Source organism: Acartia tonsa, chromosome 3 (genome assembly GCF_053477335.1).
Source record: "Acartia tonsa isolate MP-2025a chromosome 3, ASM5347733v1, whole genome shotgun sequence".
Lineage (NCBI taxonomy): Eukaryota > Metazoa > Arthropoda > Copepoda > Calanoida > Acartiidae > Acartia > Acartia tonsa.
This window is the reverse complement of record NC_137262.1, coordinates 53,709,877-53,728,008: the sequence shown is the minus strand read 5'-3', so window position 1 is coordinate 53,728,008 and position 18,132 is coordinate 53,709,877. Positions and strand designations below refer to the sequence as shown.

At 40.0% G+C, this 18,132-nt stretch overlaps 1 protein-coding gene across 1 annotated transcript; it reads right to left on the bottom strand.

The window, feature by feature from the left end:
• Positions 1 to 3,941: 3,941 nt before the first annotated feature.
• LOC145315005 (uncharacterized) lies at positions 3,942 to 17,618 on the bottom strand. Its single transcript, XM_080155074.1, has 14 exons — positions 17,535 to 17,618; positions 17,338 to 17,402; positions 8,920 to 8,963; positions 8,496 to 8,570; positions 8,103 to 8,164; positions 7,884 to 7,965; positions 7,514 to 7,560; positions 7,317 to 7,396; positions 7,058 to 7,087; positions 6,704 to 6,755; positions 6,046 to 6,177; positions 5,732 to 5,774; positions 4,847 to 4,898; positions 3,942 to 4,561 (listed from the first exon to the last, which is right to left on the bottom strand). Exons 1-14 carry the CDS (start codon positions 17,601 to 17,603, stop codon positions 4,459 to 4,461), a joined length of 936 nt encoding a protein of 311 aa, XP_080011200.1. The 5' UTR covers positions 17,604 to 17,618; the 3' UTR covers positions 3,942 to 4,458.
• Between the last annotated feature and the right edge of the window lie 514 nt (positions 17,619 to 18,132).

Sequence of the window (18,132 nt, the reverse complement as noted above, 5' to 3'; positions counted from 1 at the left end):
CAAAATTAGTGAATTTATCCTGGGACAAAAGAAATAGAATCACTCTATGTCCAGATGTGGAGTATTTTGTCCGGGATAAAATTTTCCTAACAGTTCACCTCACAAGGCTACTTTAGAGATTGCCCTTAAATCAAAAGAAATAGAATCACTCTAAGTCCATTATTGGAGTATTTTGACTAAGTGCAAGTCTCGCTAAGTTAAGGATTTCAAGGTCATAAAGTATTAGAGTGTTAGAATTATCCTTCACCAAAAGAAATAGAATCTCTCTAAGTCCATAATTGGAATATTTTGGCTAAGACAGAATTACTCTAAAACAAAATTTTCTCTTAAGTGTGGGAAGTGAAATTTGTTAATCTAATTGGAAAAATTGCAATTATTACAAGTCCAAATTTGGTAGATTTCCAACCAAGTTTACAATTTCATAAAAATTACTATAAGTCCAGAAATTCAAAATTCTCTCTGTAGCAAAAGAAATAGAACGGTGCTAAGTCCAAAAAGTGGAATATTTTGCTCAGAGCATCAGGAAATCTTTGGAATTATTGCTGATTGCATAAAGTAATTTGTTTACACTTATATCATTCCAACCGATCGATGTTGAGAATATCTTTGAGACTTTGAAATATTTTGTTTAACTCAAAATTTTGGAGGAAATAGTTATTTTGATACATCCGCATATAAATCAGAAATACATTAGGAATATAAGACCTATGCATGTATAAGTAAGTGCAGATCTCAGAAAATCGGTTCTAACGGTACCAAAGTATTAGTACAATTTAACTTGAGTATAAATGCTACAAGTTTGTAATAATCTTTTGGCCCTTTACTACGACTCAAGAGTACTAACTGCTTTCGGCATATTGTTTCAGAAACATGGCTCCAAAGACAATATGTATCCCAACTAACAGCGTTTCCCGTGTTCTATAAGATTTGCTCCTAAGTTTTCATTTAATAAGACAGTTCAAAATGGTCCTTTACAAATAGTATTTTGATAGCTTAGAAATGAAAAGTTACTCCATGCTTGATTCTTAATAAGTTCTGGTTTAAGTATCAAAGATTCAAGTATTTCAACACTTAGAGAATTTCCGAATAAGTAAGAATCATACTAAGTCCGAAGATTTATATATATACTCCGCCACCTAGCACAACTCCTAAATCTCAAAAATCTGGCTAAGTCCGAAAATCAAAACTTTGCACATAGCTTGATCATAGATTATTCCAACTCAAGTGTTTACTAAAGAGAGGAGGACATGGAGGTGCCGGTGTGCTGGTATTCTCTAGGGCCTCTAGAGTGTCAACCAGTGCGAGTGTCCTTATAGGGCGGCGACCAATGGCCACAAATATGCTAGCATTCTCTAGGGCCTCTAGAGTGTCAGCTAGTGCAACTGCTCGTACACGAGGCTCTCAATTGCATTTGTGTCGTGCCTTTCAGTCCCTATCTCTTCAAACGCCTCATAGTCCTAACCTTGCTTCTCAAATAGTTTCACAGGTTCTGGAAAATCCGATTTTGCCATAACTACAATTATTCGATTTTGGTAAAAATACCTGCCTTAGGCGGTTCGGGTACGGTAAGGAAAAAAAAAGAAAAAAAATTTATGAAGTAAAATTTTTCCAAGATACAACCGGTAAGTTGCACCATTGTGTGTGCGAATGGGGCGTTTGTCCAAATTTAGGTATGGAGACCGCTCTTCTATGAGTACTACTAAAAACCTACTTTTACTGCAATACACATAGACATTCTCATCGTCGGTTCGTTTGTTTAGAATGCTTAACCCTCTATTCCCACAAGTATAATACGAATTTGGTTGAGCTGGTGGAAGCTCAACAAAAGACCCACGCGAAGTATTATGTTGCTTTAATCTAAGAATAAATGGTTGGTTTTGATATTCGATCAGAATTATATAAGTATATTAAGTATTAAGGAAGGAAAATGTTTTTATAAAGTGTATTTATATTACAAGTGCATGAGTTAAGTATGAAAATATTTACAGGATAAGTGTTAAAATTATAAGTAGAGTAGGACAGAAATGTGCCCTAAGTCCCAAGCAGTGAATTGTGCTAAGTGTTAGAATTCTAACATAAGGCCTAAGCTCAATTCATGCTAAGTACTAAGGGGCCTAAATTTAAACTACAATGCATGCCAAACAACTAAGTCATTACCTTTTAAAGCCAGAAAGAGAAGTTGATGGTAGGAGAGTCAATAAATAACTAACTAAATTTAAGAGGTACATGCTATAACATTAGCTTTGGACCAGGATCTTAGTGTTTGTCTGTACAATTAAATGTCTGTGTGTTAATATGTGACGTAAATCAGGCATGGTTGTAGGCATACATATTTGTACTGATTATTTACATGATTACTTTAACAATAAACATAATGTCTTTAATAAACATATACTATTAGCAAATCACATACAAATTACCATGAATAGGCTAGCGTTACCCATATATGGTGTCATATAGGTAGAGATAGGCCTATGAATGCATAAAAGGATACAAATATTGCCTTGGGCCTAACTAAAGTAATTGTGTCTTGCGCCTGATTGCTACTGGATAATTGCGGGGCACACGTCAATCAAATATTCATAATCTGCTCTATAAAGTGTTGACTTTATATCAAGCATAGATAGATAGCTTTGGATGCGAAGCATTTCTGTAAAAGTCTTATATGTACGTTCAAAGAATTTGAAAATTGAGGATCGCATCTCCATTTATTTTTAAATTTCATTAGCAAAATAAACTATAATTATTCGCATGGATATAGTTAGCTTCTGGAAAATTATATTGTTGTCGTATAAAAATACATAAACAAAAGGGTTCGTCTGCATAGGAATTCCTTTTTTTTGTTTGGAGTCACATTGACCATCTAGATCTACTATATCTATTTTACAGTGAAAACCATAGAATAAGGAGGTATAGAAATGAAAACCCTAAATATTTCTGGGAAATTTGAAGGAATCTTTGACTTGCGCAGTAAAGACAATAATGCTAAAGTACAATTCACAGTGACTAGTCGGACAAAACTAAAAAAGTTTAATTTGTATCAAAATCTAATATATACTGTTAGATATTTATTTAATCTTTATCCTTTAAATTTTGTAATGTGGCGTAATACACTTGAATTTAAAACATTGTTGAAATCTTCTAATCAGAATGTTACCTTAAACCCATAATAAATAAATGTCTGATTGGGACTAAATGGTTTTATACACACTTCTTATTGAAATGAAGACAATGTTAAAAAGTCACTTGTACATTTGTTGTTTTAATTTTGTTAAGTACAATTGACCATATTTGTAATTTTTAGGGGCCAGCTAAATGGGTACAGCCCATTCCTCCCCCCCTACCACAAGTTAATGTAAGGATGTAGTTGCTACCATGTATAAATCAGCTGTTTAAAAACATACATAAAAGCGCAACATAGTTTTATAATATAAATACTGAGAAAAATATTTTTTGTATATTTTTCTTAAATAATTACATTTTTTAAGGCTTAGTATGCACATTAAATTCATTTTTAATCCATTGTGAATAGAGAAGAGAAAGCTGGACTCTTGGCTACTTAAGGCTTTTAGTGAATTATTGCAAAATATTGAATATTTTTTCTGAATAATTACTGAAATCATGTTATTTACTAACAGCCATGTAGCCGTTTTGGTCTTTCAAAAGTTCCAATTTTACTTCAGGCTAGCCAGGCAGAATCTTCTACCTGGATTCTATTCTATACTTTATCTTCTTTGGTGAAAACACACACAAAATCTAACAGAACAGACAGAGATTAAAAGAGTAAAGCACACACTAATTAATTCTATTTTCTTTTATTGTAAAATAGAATGAAAAACAAAGTCCAAAAATAAAATTGAAACTGTTATTTCTATATCATTAGCTTGTAATTGCTACGCTACTTTTAAGTTGATTTTCACTTGATAATTACTAAATAAATTAAAGATTAACAAATTTATTTAAAAACACAATGAAAATTTAATAATAACATTAAATAATATCACAGATTTGAGAGATTCGAAAAAAAAACTAGGTATACATTTGTGATCGCTAGGTCAATAAAGACTACTTTTGTAAGCAAAACTTTGTTCACTTTAAATAGAATCATGGCCAAGTGATTTTCGGTATCTTCTAACAAAATGCCCGTTGAGCATTGAAATCTCCCCCCCCCCCCCCATGGTAAGAATAAGAAGCAAGTTGTGTTTTTGTTATGCCTAACCCCTAAGATGCTCTAACCCTATTGGACTATGTAGTACCCAATATAAACTATCCCAGACTGTCCTACCCGTAAGTATAAAAACAAACAAAAAATACCTCCTTTTCCCTTTTTCTCAAAATTATTTAAAAATAAGGCGAGGGAGATTTTATGCTCAACGGGCACTTTGTAGGAATAAGCCCTTTTCTCCTATCATGCATTACATTTAACTTTTAGAATAGCCACTCTACAATTCACTTTGATCACAATTGCACGACATTATATTTCTGTACAACGTCATTTCTTACGTATAAATGATCTAATTCTTCTCCTGTTTTGTGGTGGAATCGATTTCGGTGTTTGAACCTAAATTATAAGATATAAAAGATTTGATAATAAAATTTAGATAGTTGTAAATATTTTTTTTTTATAAAAATTAGGAAAAAGTGGAACATATAAAAATTAAAGAAATCAAGAGTAGGTTTTTTCTTTGTCATAACCTGGGGGGGGGGGGGGGCAGCTCCACCCCTGTGGCAGGGACTTATAACTACGGTGCCATAATGAAGCAGGGCTACCCTTTATCCAATAAAACCTAACCTATCCTAAGGTAAATAACAGCAAACGAAAAATTTATCATTTATATTTAGGTACCTTTTATATCCTTTATCTTTCATAAATTCTTCTATAATGGTTGGAGAGGAATCTGAAAAATAATAAAGATTTAAATCAGGTAGCTGTCTACAGTGCCCAAGCAAAATAGGGATAGATGTAACTGCTTTTGACCTACCTATTCTATTGACGTCAAGAAATACCCTTTACCCCATCTCTTTTCTAAGGTTTTTCCCCCTTCCCTTCTCTTTTCCTTTATTAGGAAGTCAATAGAAAAGGTAGGCAAAAAACGTTGACATCTATCCCAATTTTGCTAGGGCACAAAACACAGCTACCTAAATCAGTATTACCACAACAGCTTGGATTGACTAACCCTACCAAACAGCAAAGCTGAATCATCAAGACGAAGCTCCCCTGACAAAGGAAGACCAATCGAAGGCCATTAGTTATTTAGACAAATATTCTGATATCCTATATAAGAGGATATGTATACGAAAGGAGAAAAATAGCAAAAAAAACACCCCAAGACATATATCTAAAGATAAGATAGCCTTAAACCATAAGACAGACAGCCAGACAAAAAAAACACACTAATTCATATAGTATGACCAGTGGCTACGCCACAACAGATCTTTAGGGGCACTTAAGAAGGGGGGAGTTGAATATCAAAACCCAAATTTTTAAATTCAGGTCGCCTCCCCCCCCTCCCCCCCCGACCCCATATTTTATTTAATTTAAAAAAATTTAATTTCTTTTGAAGGGGGGGGGGGGGGTTAAGGAGCGATTTATCTTTGGAAGATGGTGGTACCTATGAGAAGCTACCCTGTTAAGGAGAACCCGATCGGTTCAGCAGTTGGCGAGATCCTTCGGTGCAAAAAAACAAACAGACAGACATACAACGTTCTACTTTGTAATATAGATAATTACCTTTCATAAAAACTCCAGCATGTTCTACTTCTACAGTTAGAACCTGAAATCAATTTAATCTGCAGAAAACAAGAGTATTTTCAATGAAAAAATTTATAACAATGTCGTTTTAAAATAAATAAATGGATTACTGTCTTTTCGTCTATAGCTACGGAGAGTCTGAAAATTACTATGTTTAATATTTAAAAAAGGAAAAACTAATAGAAAATGGCCAAAATAACTTTTGCAGATAGACAATCAATTACTGAAATCTGATGAAAATTTTCTTTTTTTTTATCAGAGGGTCGATTGTCTGGGAAATAATGACCCCCTACCTCTATATCAACCTTGGACCAATCAATGGCCCTGAGCACTGCAAGTTCATAGCCCTCAATATCCAGAATGAATAAGTTCACTTTGGGACTTCCAACTGCTGCTAATATGGCCTCCAAAGGGAAACATTGAATCTAGAAAAATAAAGATATAATAACAATCTATAATATAAAGTAGTTTTCTGTCTGGAGCCAAAGATTTAGAAAATTGCTGGTCGGATTAGATTTTACTTTTCTGTAAACCTTTATAAATGCCCTGGTTGGTTTTAGACTAATTTCCTTACTCTTTTTGCTCTTCCCCTAAAGACTAGGGGCGACACAGCCACAATATCATACACTGTATATGTTCGTCCGTCTGATGCTTAAGAACTTAATAACCGCTGAACCGATCGGGCTATGCTCTTCTGGAAATATACCTACTGGTACTGTGGTTGTTTAAAGCTATTTTCTTGGAGGGGTAGAAAAATTTCACTCCCCCCCCCCCAAATTAAAAAACCTCCCCAAAATTTTTTAAATTTAATTTTTTTTAAAACATAATAACAAATAAGGGGGTCAGGAAACCCTCATCGCACCATGGGGCGAGGCCCTGGTAAAAAAATACCCCCCATAAAGAACAACAAACATACTTCCTTATTTAAGATATTGAAATCTAAATACTTACATAATAACTGTCCTTATCTGTAGTAGAATGATCACCAAACCCTGCCATAACCCTGTAATATATTATCTAAATAATAGCTGCGATCCTTACAAGTTGAATATCTGAATGAGTAAAATATATGAGGTATTGCTTTCTTTAACTGAATATCTATTTAATAGGCCTTACCTTGTCTTACCTTTTAAATAAAAATTCAAGAGGTATGTTGTTTGAAGAAGGTATTATTTTTAAACTTAATTTCAAATCTAATTTTTCAGTTTCATATATAATATTTTTGCTAATTTGAAGTCATTTAGTAAATCATTATACATTTATAAAAAATGTCTCATTTTTATTTTAAAATCTAAATTGACTTACTTTGTGTCCGTTTTGTTATCAATTCCTGCACTGAAATAAATATTATTCAATAAATCAGAAAAAAATTGTAATTTTAGATTTTTAATTTTTGGAACAATTTTGTAAATAACTTTCAATATTTATTAATAGTTGACTGAAATGTCATAGTTCTTATGAGCACAATTTAGATATAGTCTAAAATAATAATATCTGTTCATATAAAATGACTTTATTTATTTCAGGTTAGTGATCTTAAAAAAAATGTATGACTGTGTTTTACCTTGCAAAATTGAACTTTGCAAAATATGGTGTTCTTTCTACTCCTAGGCATGTATTCATCAGATAAGCTTTTCTACTCACCTAAAAATGGCAAAAAATAAGTTGACCAAAAAACCCCTAACTTTCCTTACCTAATGTAAACTAACCCAAATTAAGAAGTAAAATTCATCATAAAAAGGCTAACATAGCAATTTTTACCTTTTTGCATTCATGAAAATATTGAGTTTTAGCTTCTATCAAAATACCTAAAATAAATATAATTAAAGACTGTTTTCTACTACAGAATGTCTGTCTGTATGTAGAAAAGGAAAAAATGCTGCAACAATATGTTTTTTTCTTAAAGTGAAGTTATTAATAGGTCCAGGGGGAAAGTTTCAAAGTAAATCCAAGAGAAATCTTCCCTAGAAAAATGTTACTCTTTATAGAAATATTTTCTTATAGTTTTTCTTTTTTTAAATTAAATTTAAAAATGTAGGGTACACTTACCACTCTACAAAACTTTCCTCAAATTCTCCGAAAGGTTTTAGGACTTTTAAATAATACATTTCAAAAACAAATAAAACTTTACCTGTCCAACCAAAATTATGTTCCAATGGCAATGAAGAAGAAAATTCACAATCAGCTGCTCCTGCTTCAACAAAAAATCCATTCTGCAAAAAAATATATTTGGCTTAAAAAAAAATTCTAAAATTGACAACTCAAAACATTTTGGGAAAAAAATAACCTGATAGCAATATATACAAAAAGTTGTGTATACCTAAAATTTGATATACAAACAATAACTGACCTTCAAATTATTTTTATAGACCATCTCCATAACATCTTTTGCTTGTTCATCAGATGACAATTCTAAAATATAAATAATAAACAAGGATAATAATATTAAGTAGTGGCAACACTTTTAAAAGAACCATGTAATTAAGTCTTAAAGTTCAGTAGAGAGTATCTGTACTAAAAAAAGGTTTAGTGAGAGAAAAAAGGGCGTTGTTTGCTACAAATGATCTAATTTACAAATGATATAAACCTACAAAAGGTCTGAATTACAAAAGGGTAACCCTACAAAAGATCTAATCCTACAAATGGTCTAATGTTACAAAAGATCTAATTTACAAAAGACTTTACAAAAAGTAAAATAATTTTAATTGCTTTTAATTTTAAACTTTTCAGAAAATTCTCTTACCTAAACTTTTTTGAAACATCAACATATAATTTTTATCAGGTGATGGTGGAATTAAATAGTCCTTGGCTATAACATCTAAAATAATAATTATTCAAATGATTGATAAAGGTGCCTAGACAAAAAAATGCTTGATTAGTTAAGTTATGAGTTCTTTTAAGTATAAGCTAGATCAATACATTTATGAATTACCAAATATGACAGCAGTATCTTAATCACATTTAACTTTTTTTGTTTTCAATTTTAAAGATATATCCTCAATAAACAAGATTAGTTTTTGATGGAAATTTTTGTACAACCCATCAAGATTTATCAAACCTCCTCAAATTTTTAAGCCAACAAATGAGAAATAGTTTTTTTTTATGATATACAGACACTACCCTAGATATCTAGTGGCTTAGCAACTTAAACATGTTTAAAAACTTACAAGCTAGGTATTCATCGTTTGCATCCATACAATTTAACAAAGGTCTAAAAAAATAACAGAAAAAAGTAATATTTACATTTTTTATTAGTTTTTAAACTGTTTTTAACCTATTTTTAAAACATATATCAAAAATATACTATGACACCAGTAGAATCAAACTGCAGAGCCTAAATTTGAATTAAGTCCCCAATAAACTTTTTTGAGGGGATTTAAAAATTAATTTTTACTGTTGCTGTGGTCCTTTTTGATCACAGCAAAAGGTCTTTTTTAATTTGGGTAAAATTCATAGCTTTTAGAGTGTTTTGCTTCATAAATATAGTATTCTGGTATAGAGTAAAATTAGGCCTTTTGATTTCATCTAAATTAATTCATTAAAAACTTAATTCTTTACAATATATCAATGAATTAACATTAGCGTGCTTGTTTTCTATCACTTATTTAAAACACATAAAAATTGGCTGTAAAGGGTTAAATAGTGTAAGATGACAACATTTGTTTATGCAATACAGCTAATTTATTTTTGTCACATATACAAATATGATAAAATATAAGATTATTCAAAATTATTTTTAAAAATATTTTTAAAAAGTATGTATCTTTTATGTGTATGGTTTTCATTCTTGTCATTTTAATTAAATAAAAATTATTTAACTACATTGGAGATAAGTCACTTTGTGAAAACACTCTTTTTTGAATTGTAAAGAACTGAAATGAAACAAGACTTCTAATTGGTTCAGACTTCAGAATTATATGTTTTATTTTAATGTTAGATTTTTCAATAAAATTAATTGTTTTAGAAAAAAAAATATTTCCAATGAACATAGTAAGGTTTTTTTTTATTGTATCAATATAAAGTGAATTATATTGTGGTATCCGCCGAGGATCAATGGCAGACACCGGAGTTCAATTAGATTACGGCAGTGTGACAGACGTGGACACCTTACTATAGAGAAGCTACGCTTCTCTAGCTTTCACTAGATAATGATCAACATCTACTTTCAGTTGTCACTTTATTGAAGGGTTAAGAGATACTGGAGTTATATACAACAAACAATAATTACATGGATAGGAATAAATAATCATAACATAAAAGCATAAATAATACATATACAATGGTCAGTTTGGGCAATAATGATTCCCCCATCCCTGGAAAGGGTGGGGGAGAATTAAGAATACAGTTAACCATAATAAACATGACAGATTCAAATCATTAATTCTAAGCGTAGGGAGGGGGTCACTAGACCCCTTCCCCAGGACTCGGGGGAGGGCCATTGACCCTCCACCGAACCCCAGATCAGGGGTGCCATAGAAATGGCTCACGGTTGCCGAATACCACAACTCTCCCCTCGGAAGGCTGGGAGATGGTTTCCCTGCCAGACTTCCGACAGTGGTTGAGGCCTTCGGCCCGCTCCTTAGGGCTAAAATATATACAAACGATAATGATTCAATGGAATCCTAGTGGTGAGTATCTTCTTAGGGTTGATGGGCTCCCAACGTGGGATAGAAGGCAGAGGCTGACTTGGGTTGGATACGTTGGTCAGCACCGGCAGGTATCAGGTTTGGTGGTGGCACATTTGTTGCTGGAACGGTCAGCAGTGGGACCTGCGGGTTGTTGTTGGCAGCGGCTGGGGCACTGGCTGCCAGGTTGATTGTCTGAGCAGCGGCCTGTCCTCCTGAGGGGCCGCGGGGTCTGCCAGAGGGCGGTCCTGGCCTACCTGGGCGGTCATGCCCGCTGTCCGTTGATTTCATAGACACCATTTCCTCGGCTGCTTCCCTGCCGATGGGAATGGCATCCCAGTCCACTGAAAAGTCCCGGGACTTGGCATGGTTGAGCCTGGCTCTAGCCATCGCCTTCTTATACAAGGCTGGGTGGTACAGGAACACTTGTGATATCGCATTCAGGGCTGCCCGGACTCCTCCTTGTGCTGCTGCCAGAGAAATGATGGTTAGGTCCCCCAGCAGTTTGAGGATCAGCAGCAGCAAGCACAGGATGGCGGCGCCATCTCCCCACTCGTGGATGGCTTGTCTAAATCCTGCCCAGACATCCAGGGCTGCCTCTCCTTCCTCCGCCAGTCGGTCAATGTTGTAGGACACTATCCCATGGTCTCCTGTGGCCGAACAGCTGCCTTGCTGAACGCAGGAGCCATAGGATAGGCCGGTCAGCATGGCACTCTTGTATGCTGGGAACGCCAGCAGTTGTTGCCAGTCGTTCAACTCAGCCTGTGAATACAAACCACCTGAACTGAAGTCATCTAAGGGGTCTGTCAACAACTGCTTAGGCGTATCCAGCGGGGGTGGCCTCTTCTTGGGAGCAGGGGTTAACTCTATCCAGCCTTCCTCCGCGTGCACAGTCAGGGGGTAGGTGGAGGAACAGGGAATCTTGGTGGCGTGCTCACTGTATACCCGCGTCACGGCGTCTACAAAACCTGTGGGCTCCACTGGCACTTTGTCCCAACACTCCTTGTGTTCGCGGACAACATACTTGTGCCTTTGGCAGGTCAGCTGCAGCAGGATGTCTCCCCTCAGTACCGAGAACGTGCTCCCCTGGACACGCACCGGGTGGGCTGGATCTAGTTGCTGGAGCTTCCAGCAGTTGGCCGCTACTTCTTCTGCTGCAGTGCTTCTCATGCGTGTTTCCAGGGTAAATCCAATATAACCTGCATGGATCTGTGCTTGAAGGGGAACGTCAACATCCCTGGCCGACACTCGGGGCAGCGCAGCCGCGGCTGGGTCGGCTGCCACAAACAACGCTGGATGGTTGGTGGCATGGGCCTCGAAGTCGCAGTTCACAATTGAGGTGGGGCTGGTCATGTTGATGAAAAACTGGGCCTGATGGTCAACCAGATATGCATCCCTCACCAGGCTGGGCTGGAGGCTGCGGATCAGCCTCAAGGGGCAATCTCTTCCCAGGTGGTCCCACACGTAGGTTGCTTCCCCAGTGATACAGGACAGCTCGGAATGGGGACAATCGAGGGTCAGGTGGTCAGACTGGGACTCCACCCGTCCATCCTCCACCACATAGGTCTCCTCCTTGACCAGCAGCCGCCGCTCCTGGAGCACTAATTCATTGCGGTAGAGCTGGCCCTCAAAGTGGACGTCCTCCCCCTCGCAACCCACCCCCTCGGGGCTGTTGACGAGGGCGCCCACCATATCAATGGTGAAGAACAGGGGGTGGTTCAGCTGGAACGTCAGTGGCTGGGTCTTGCCTGGCAACGTGTATACTCGGTTCCTGGCCAGGTCTCGGCACGCTTCTGGGTCTATCTTGGTTGGCCTCATGAGGGTGGGGACCGAGGTCACCTTGAGATGACCCCATACCCCACACCTGAATGTCCACTGGGACACGGTGAGCTGACAGCTGAACCCAGTGGTTTCCCTCACCTTGACTTGCTGCAGGACGTGGATGTCATGGCCCAGGGGCACCTCCTGGTGTAGGGGCTCCGTGTCACACATCTTTTCTTTATTGTAAGACGTGACATGGGTGGGGTTGGCACAGTCCCACCCCACCAGGACGTAGCTGGTTGTAGGCCACACGGCTGCCAGCAGGAGGCCCCACAGGACCATCCACCAATGGGAGAGGCTTCCAGGTAACCATCTTCCTCGGGCACGCGGCTGGGGATCTCCGGCTCTGGTCACGGCTGCTTCTTGGGGCTGGACACGGCTGGGCTGCTCCTGGCTAGACACAAATTTCCATTGAGCGTTATCTGTATGCGGCCGAGGCACCCCGATACCCTCCCCAATGACAGACTGGCAAGCGACTGGCACTTGCCTGGGTGTCGGCTCCCCTAGCCCTAAGTGCTCCCTTCCCTGGTCCAAGGCATGCCCAGTGGCATGGGGCTGAAGTGCATGTGGCCCAGGCTCGCCCTTACTCAATGCCCTCCCCTGCCCTAGGAACTCAGGTGCATGTGGCACAGGCAAGTCCTTATTTTCCCAATTTTCAATCTCCCCAGCCTCAAGTGCAGGGGGCACAGGCAAGGCTGGGTGTTTACAAGGTTTTGGATTCAATACATTTAACAAATTCAACTTATCCTGATGGTGAGCCGCTGGGTTCCCTTGGCTGGTAGAGGGCTCTGGATGGCATGTAGCTGGACTCTCCCTGCAGGCTGGTGGCGCTGGCTGGCATGTAGCTGGGCTCTCCCTGCAGGCTGGTGGCGCTGGCTGGCTGGGGGTGACGGGTGTCACCCCTTCCTCTGGGACCGCTGGCTCGTTCCAGGACTCAGGTCTCTCGGTGGCGGCGACGGTTGTCGCCCCAGACATCAGGTTGGAGGCTGGCTCGTTCCAGGATCCAGGTATCTCGGTGGCGGCGACGGTTGTCGCCCCAGGCACACGGTGGGAGGCGCTGGATAGCACCCCCCCATCATCCCAGGTGGCGACGCCGGGTGGCGTCCCATACATCGATGCAGAGGTGCTGGCTAGCACCTCCTGCCTCTCTCGTTCCGCGGCTGCCAGGGCCTCCCCATACACCGTCTCAGGGACGCTGGGCAGCGCCCCTCCACTCTTGCTGGGTAGGCTCAGTCGGGCAGGTTCCATCATGTTGAGGCTGAAAGGCTGGGGCCTCAGCACCTCTGGCTCGGCTATGTTGTTGGGCTGTATCAGCTCTGGCCCCAGATGGTTCAGACTGAAGCCTAGGCCAACCCGGTTGGGCTCAGCCGCGCCGCCCAGTATGTTGATCCTAGCTGGGACAGTCCCGAACTGCGGCATCCCATCGGCTCGGTCCGCAGCTCTGGGGGCGGCTGCTTGCGGTGGTGGTGCTGGGGGCGCGCTCCCTTCCATATGGGCCACTCTGCTGGGCTTCCCTGGAGGGGCACCTTTGTCGGCGGTGCGCCTGCGGCTGGCTACCTGGGCCCAGTCAGCTCTACACTCGGCCGCCGTGTGGCCGTCATAGTGGCAACGCTCACACTTGGCAGAACGGTCACGGCGTGGCTGGGTGCGCCTCTCCTCTAGGCTAACTTCCACAGGCGTTGGACAGTCTCGAGCTCGGTGGCCTCTCCCCTGGCAGCGGTAGCAGCGGCCTGGAACCTTGTCATCTGGAGCGACCTTCCCCATCTGGTGGAGACCCGGAGCCAAGGAGCCAATCTCCATTGGCTCCGACTCGTCATATTGGGGCAACTGGATGCAGGCAGATCCAGTCAGCCCGTCGGTCGAGTCCACTAAGCACACACCTTCCTTCAGCTGCTTAGTAACCATGGTCACGGTGAACATGGCCTTGCGAGTGTACTCAGGTACACTCGCAATTTCATGGTTCATCATGAGGCGTTTTACATTGGCGTTACGAATTCCACGGTTTAATTCGTCCACCAACAATTCAAGATCCTCATGATTGTAGGCGTCCCTATACAAGGCGCACTTTGTTGATATGTACGCCTGTATAGGTTCTGTCGAGTGTTGCTTGTAGTCCCTAAACGCTTGTTTAAGCGTTTGGGACTCAAAAGCAGGGCGAAATAACAATTCACACTCGGTCTTGACCTGTTCGTAGGTCAAGGCTTGGCCTGCCTCGCCAAACAGATGGGACGCCATTTCCGCCGCTTGCCCTACCAATGACAGTAGTAGGGCGTTGCGGCGGTTGAGGGAATCATGAGGTGGCACGCGGTAAGCCGCCCATGACATCTCCAGTCGGCGGATATGTGCCGACCAGGACTGCTTGGGCGGCCCTCTATACTCCGGCAGATTGCTCAGCATCAGCTTGCGGTACTCGGCTGGGGCCGGCTGAGGGTCATCCTGGAGCCATCCTGGGGCTTGGTCACCTCCTGGGACTTGATGCTGGTCCATTGGGTCAACGGTGAAACGGCGGGCACAAAGTTATACAGGACTACAATGAATGGGTTGTCACTTGAGGCTTCCTAGCCTAACAGCCAACACTGTTTGTATCACTAGGTTGGGAGTTTTAGTTGCAAAGATATAACTTAGCTGTACTTATCAATAGTTAGGTGTTGAGGTAGATAGATGTTGAGGGTCTGAACTGCTGTCAGGAACTGATTGGGTTTTCCCTTATCACACTAGAGCTAGGAGGAAAGAAACTTGCAATTCTTTATTTGCTAAAAATACCCCTGTTAGATGCTATGGAGTAGCTCTGCTCTGGTGTGAAAGTGTGTGTGTGTGTGTGTGTGTGTGTGTGCGTGGAATCCTCTGTCCTTGTAACGCGCGTTCGCGCCGTCAAATCCGCGCACACGGGGAAAACGCGCTCTCACCCCTCAGCTCGCTCCCTCATTGGTCCGCTTCGTCCGTTGGATTTATGATGTTTTCCGCACTTTGTTGCGCTACCCGTGAATGGCGCTCTGTATATCCGATCGCTAGCTCCACACTACAGACGGACTTAGTCTAGTGTGGGTAGGAAGGGGGAAGCGCGTAAGGGGACGGGGGTAACTCCGTCCGTTCCCACTGTGAGGGAGGGGGTAACTGTGTGCTGGTGTAATGGGGCCTCTGCTTCTTAATCTTAGGCTTATCTGTTATATAACCCTGATTGTATTTGTCTTCAAATGGAGAGGGGCCCCCTCCCCTTCCCTTGGAATAAGGGGTGTATTGTTATTGTGCTGTGGGCTTGAGATTGTTTTGATTATATTACATCTAGCTTTTATTGCTGTCCTTATCACAATTGCATAACAGATTTGTTGACCAACTCTGTTCTATTTTTAGCTGTTATCACAATACACAGTAATCCAAGCCTGTTCTATTCTTAGATTTATCACAACACAACAATTTGTTTACCAAGCTTTGCTCATAAATCTATTGTTTGGCCATCACATTAGGGTGGTAATCCCTGCAAATGTGATATAATATCTGTCTTCTAGATGGGTGGCTGCGTTGTAGCTTCTCAGGATACTCGGGGTTGACGTAGTTTTTCTCTGTTCTGGTGCACTACACCCGTATGTTAGCTCGCAGCTTGCAGCTATGTGGCATGTTTCAGCCTATCGGCGGCAGGGAATGTCCCGTCCTGCTAGCGCCGCTTATCCAAATCCAGCTGATGGCGGCAGGGAATGTCCCGTCCTGCTAGCGCCACTGGTTCGGATCCTGCTATCTCTTGCAGTAAAATTGGCCTATTTTCAGCCGTTTACACTTCTTTGGCTTGTTTCAGCCGGTCCGCAGGCCTGTTTCAGCCCTTTTGGCGCTCAATTCTCCGTTAGATATCAGCGCTGCTCGCGGTTATTCATCAAATTTCGCTGTCTCGCTTCCACAACTGCCGGATGCAGAGTTAAACTTTGCTGTCCAGGGTGGGTAATTCAGGTTGCTTGCGTCAGTTTTGCCAGATTCACTGCTGGGAGTACCTTAGCCTCAGATGCGCGTCTGCTCTACACTTGTGGTTCGCCGTAATCTCACACAGCTGTCACCAAAGTTGTGGTATCCGCCGAGGATCAATGGCAGACACCGGAGTTCAATTAGATTACGGCAGTGTGACAGACGTGGACACCTTACTATAGAGAAGCTACGCTTCTCTAGCTTTCACTAGATAATGATCAACATCTACTTTCAGTTGTCACTTTATTGAAGGGTTAAGAGATACTGGAGTTATATACAACAAACAATAATTACATGGATAGGAATAAATAATCATAACATAAAAGCATAAATAATACATATACAATGGTCAGTTTGGGCAATAATGATTCCCCCATCCCTGGAAAGGGTGGGGGAGAATTAAGAATACAGTTAACCATAATAAACATGACAGATTCAAATCATTAATTCTAAGCGTAGGGAGGGGGTCACTAGACCCCTTCCCCAGGACTCGGGGGAGGGCCATTGACCCTCCACCGAACCCCAGATCAGGGGTGCCATAGAAATGGCTCACGGTTGCCGAATACCACAATATAAATTGGTCTAAAAGCCACAATATAACCCCAAGTAAAAAAGACCTTTTGCTCTGGTCAAAATGACAGGAGCATCAGTAAAAATTAATTTTTAATTCCCCCAAAAAAGTTTATTGGGGACTTAATTCAAATTTGGGCTCTGCAGTCTGATTCTACTGGTGTCATAGTATATTTTTGATATATGATTTAAAAATAGGTTAAAAACAGTTTAAAGAGACAAAATAAAAAAATCTTTAATATTTAAGAATTTGCACTACAGTACACCCTTTACTAATTCATATCAGCTTCCCAACTTTCAATAAAGCAAGTTACGATTTATATTAGATTCGAAGGTCAATAGGAAATTACTTTGTATTAAAAATAGCTATGTATCGCATCGCACTAAAGAAAGCTTTCCACGGTTATTAAAATGGAAAATTAAAAGATTAAAACAAGTTTTTTTAGCCCCCATTGGCCAAAATCCTGGGCTAATAAAACTGGCATCAATATTATGATTTTTATTTTTTTATTCGTAGAAAAATGGCTACATGATTTTTCAGTATGGATGAGAACCGGTTCTAATCCATCTGATATTAATCGGTTTTGAAGCCATACTGGAAAACTTATTAAATCCTACCTTCTAATAAAATCAACTTTTTTCTCAACTAATTTTGCTGTCCCTTCTTTTAAACCTGGTGCATCCTAAAAATAAAATACATTATTTCTAAAACATCATTTTTATCATTTTACAGAGGGGGGGAGGGGGGGGGGGGGAGTGGGGATTGGTGTATATTCAAAAGATTTCTTCTTAAATATTTAAACTGTAAAATTTACCTCATCTTCAAAAATAAGAGTTCTCTCTTCTAAAACATGTAAGAAACATTTAAACAAGGATGACAACATCCATAAAGGCGAAGCTCTGAAATGGTATGCCAAACGGACATTAGTAGTAGAGTGTCAAAACTGAATGAGCATAAAATAAATGTATACGTTTTGACGTAAATTTTTGGTAAAACTGTTAAATACAGAACAGTATTTTTAGGACTTGGTCATAGAGATGCTTCGCTTATAATATTGTAATTTGTTGTCGTAGGAATCAGTATTCCAAAAATAGGAATCATCATGCAACGTTTGAAATCGATAGAATGTCTAAATTAACGTAAAGAGCTAACCGTGACCTAACCGTTACGGACGGATGGACCAATCCTGATTATAGAAAAGCTTCGCTTTTAAAAATATATCTATTGAAAATAAGAGCGGAGAAACCGTGAGTAATAAAAAAGTAATAAAAACTTGATGGTTTTCCAGATCATGAAAAATTACTAATTTGATATGAAGGATAATTATTTCCAGTATGGATTCGAAACTGATTAATATTCGGTGGATAGGAACCACGTAACGTACTATATCCAGTTTTCTACAAATATAAAAA

What these genes read in the sequence shown, in the direction of transcription:
- LOC145315005 (XM_080155074.1), bottom strand. Translation starts at nt 17,603, where the DNA reads ATGTTGTCATCCTTGTTTAAATGTTTCTTACATGTTTTAGAAGAGAGA. An exon ending in ACATAATTTTGGTTGGACAG is followed by an intron (nt 7,561 to 7,883) that starts GTAAAGTTTTAT and finishes TATTTATTTTAG; the next exon opens with GTATTTTGATAGAAGCTAAA. An exon ending in GGTCCAAGGTTGATATAGAG is followed by an intron (nt 5,775 to 6,045) that starts GTAGGGGGTCAT and finishes AATTGATTTCAG; the next exon opens with GTTCTAACTGTAGAAGTAGA.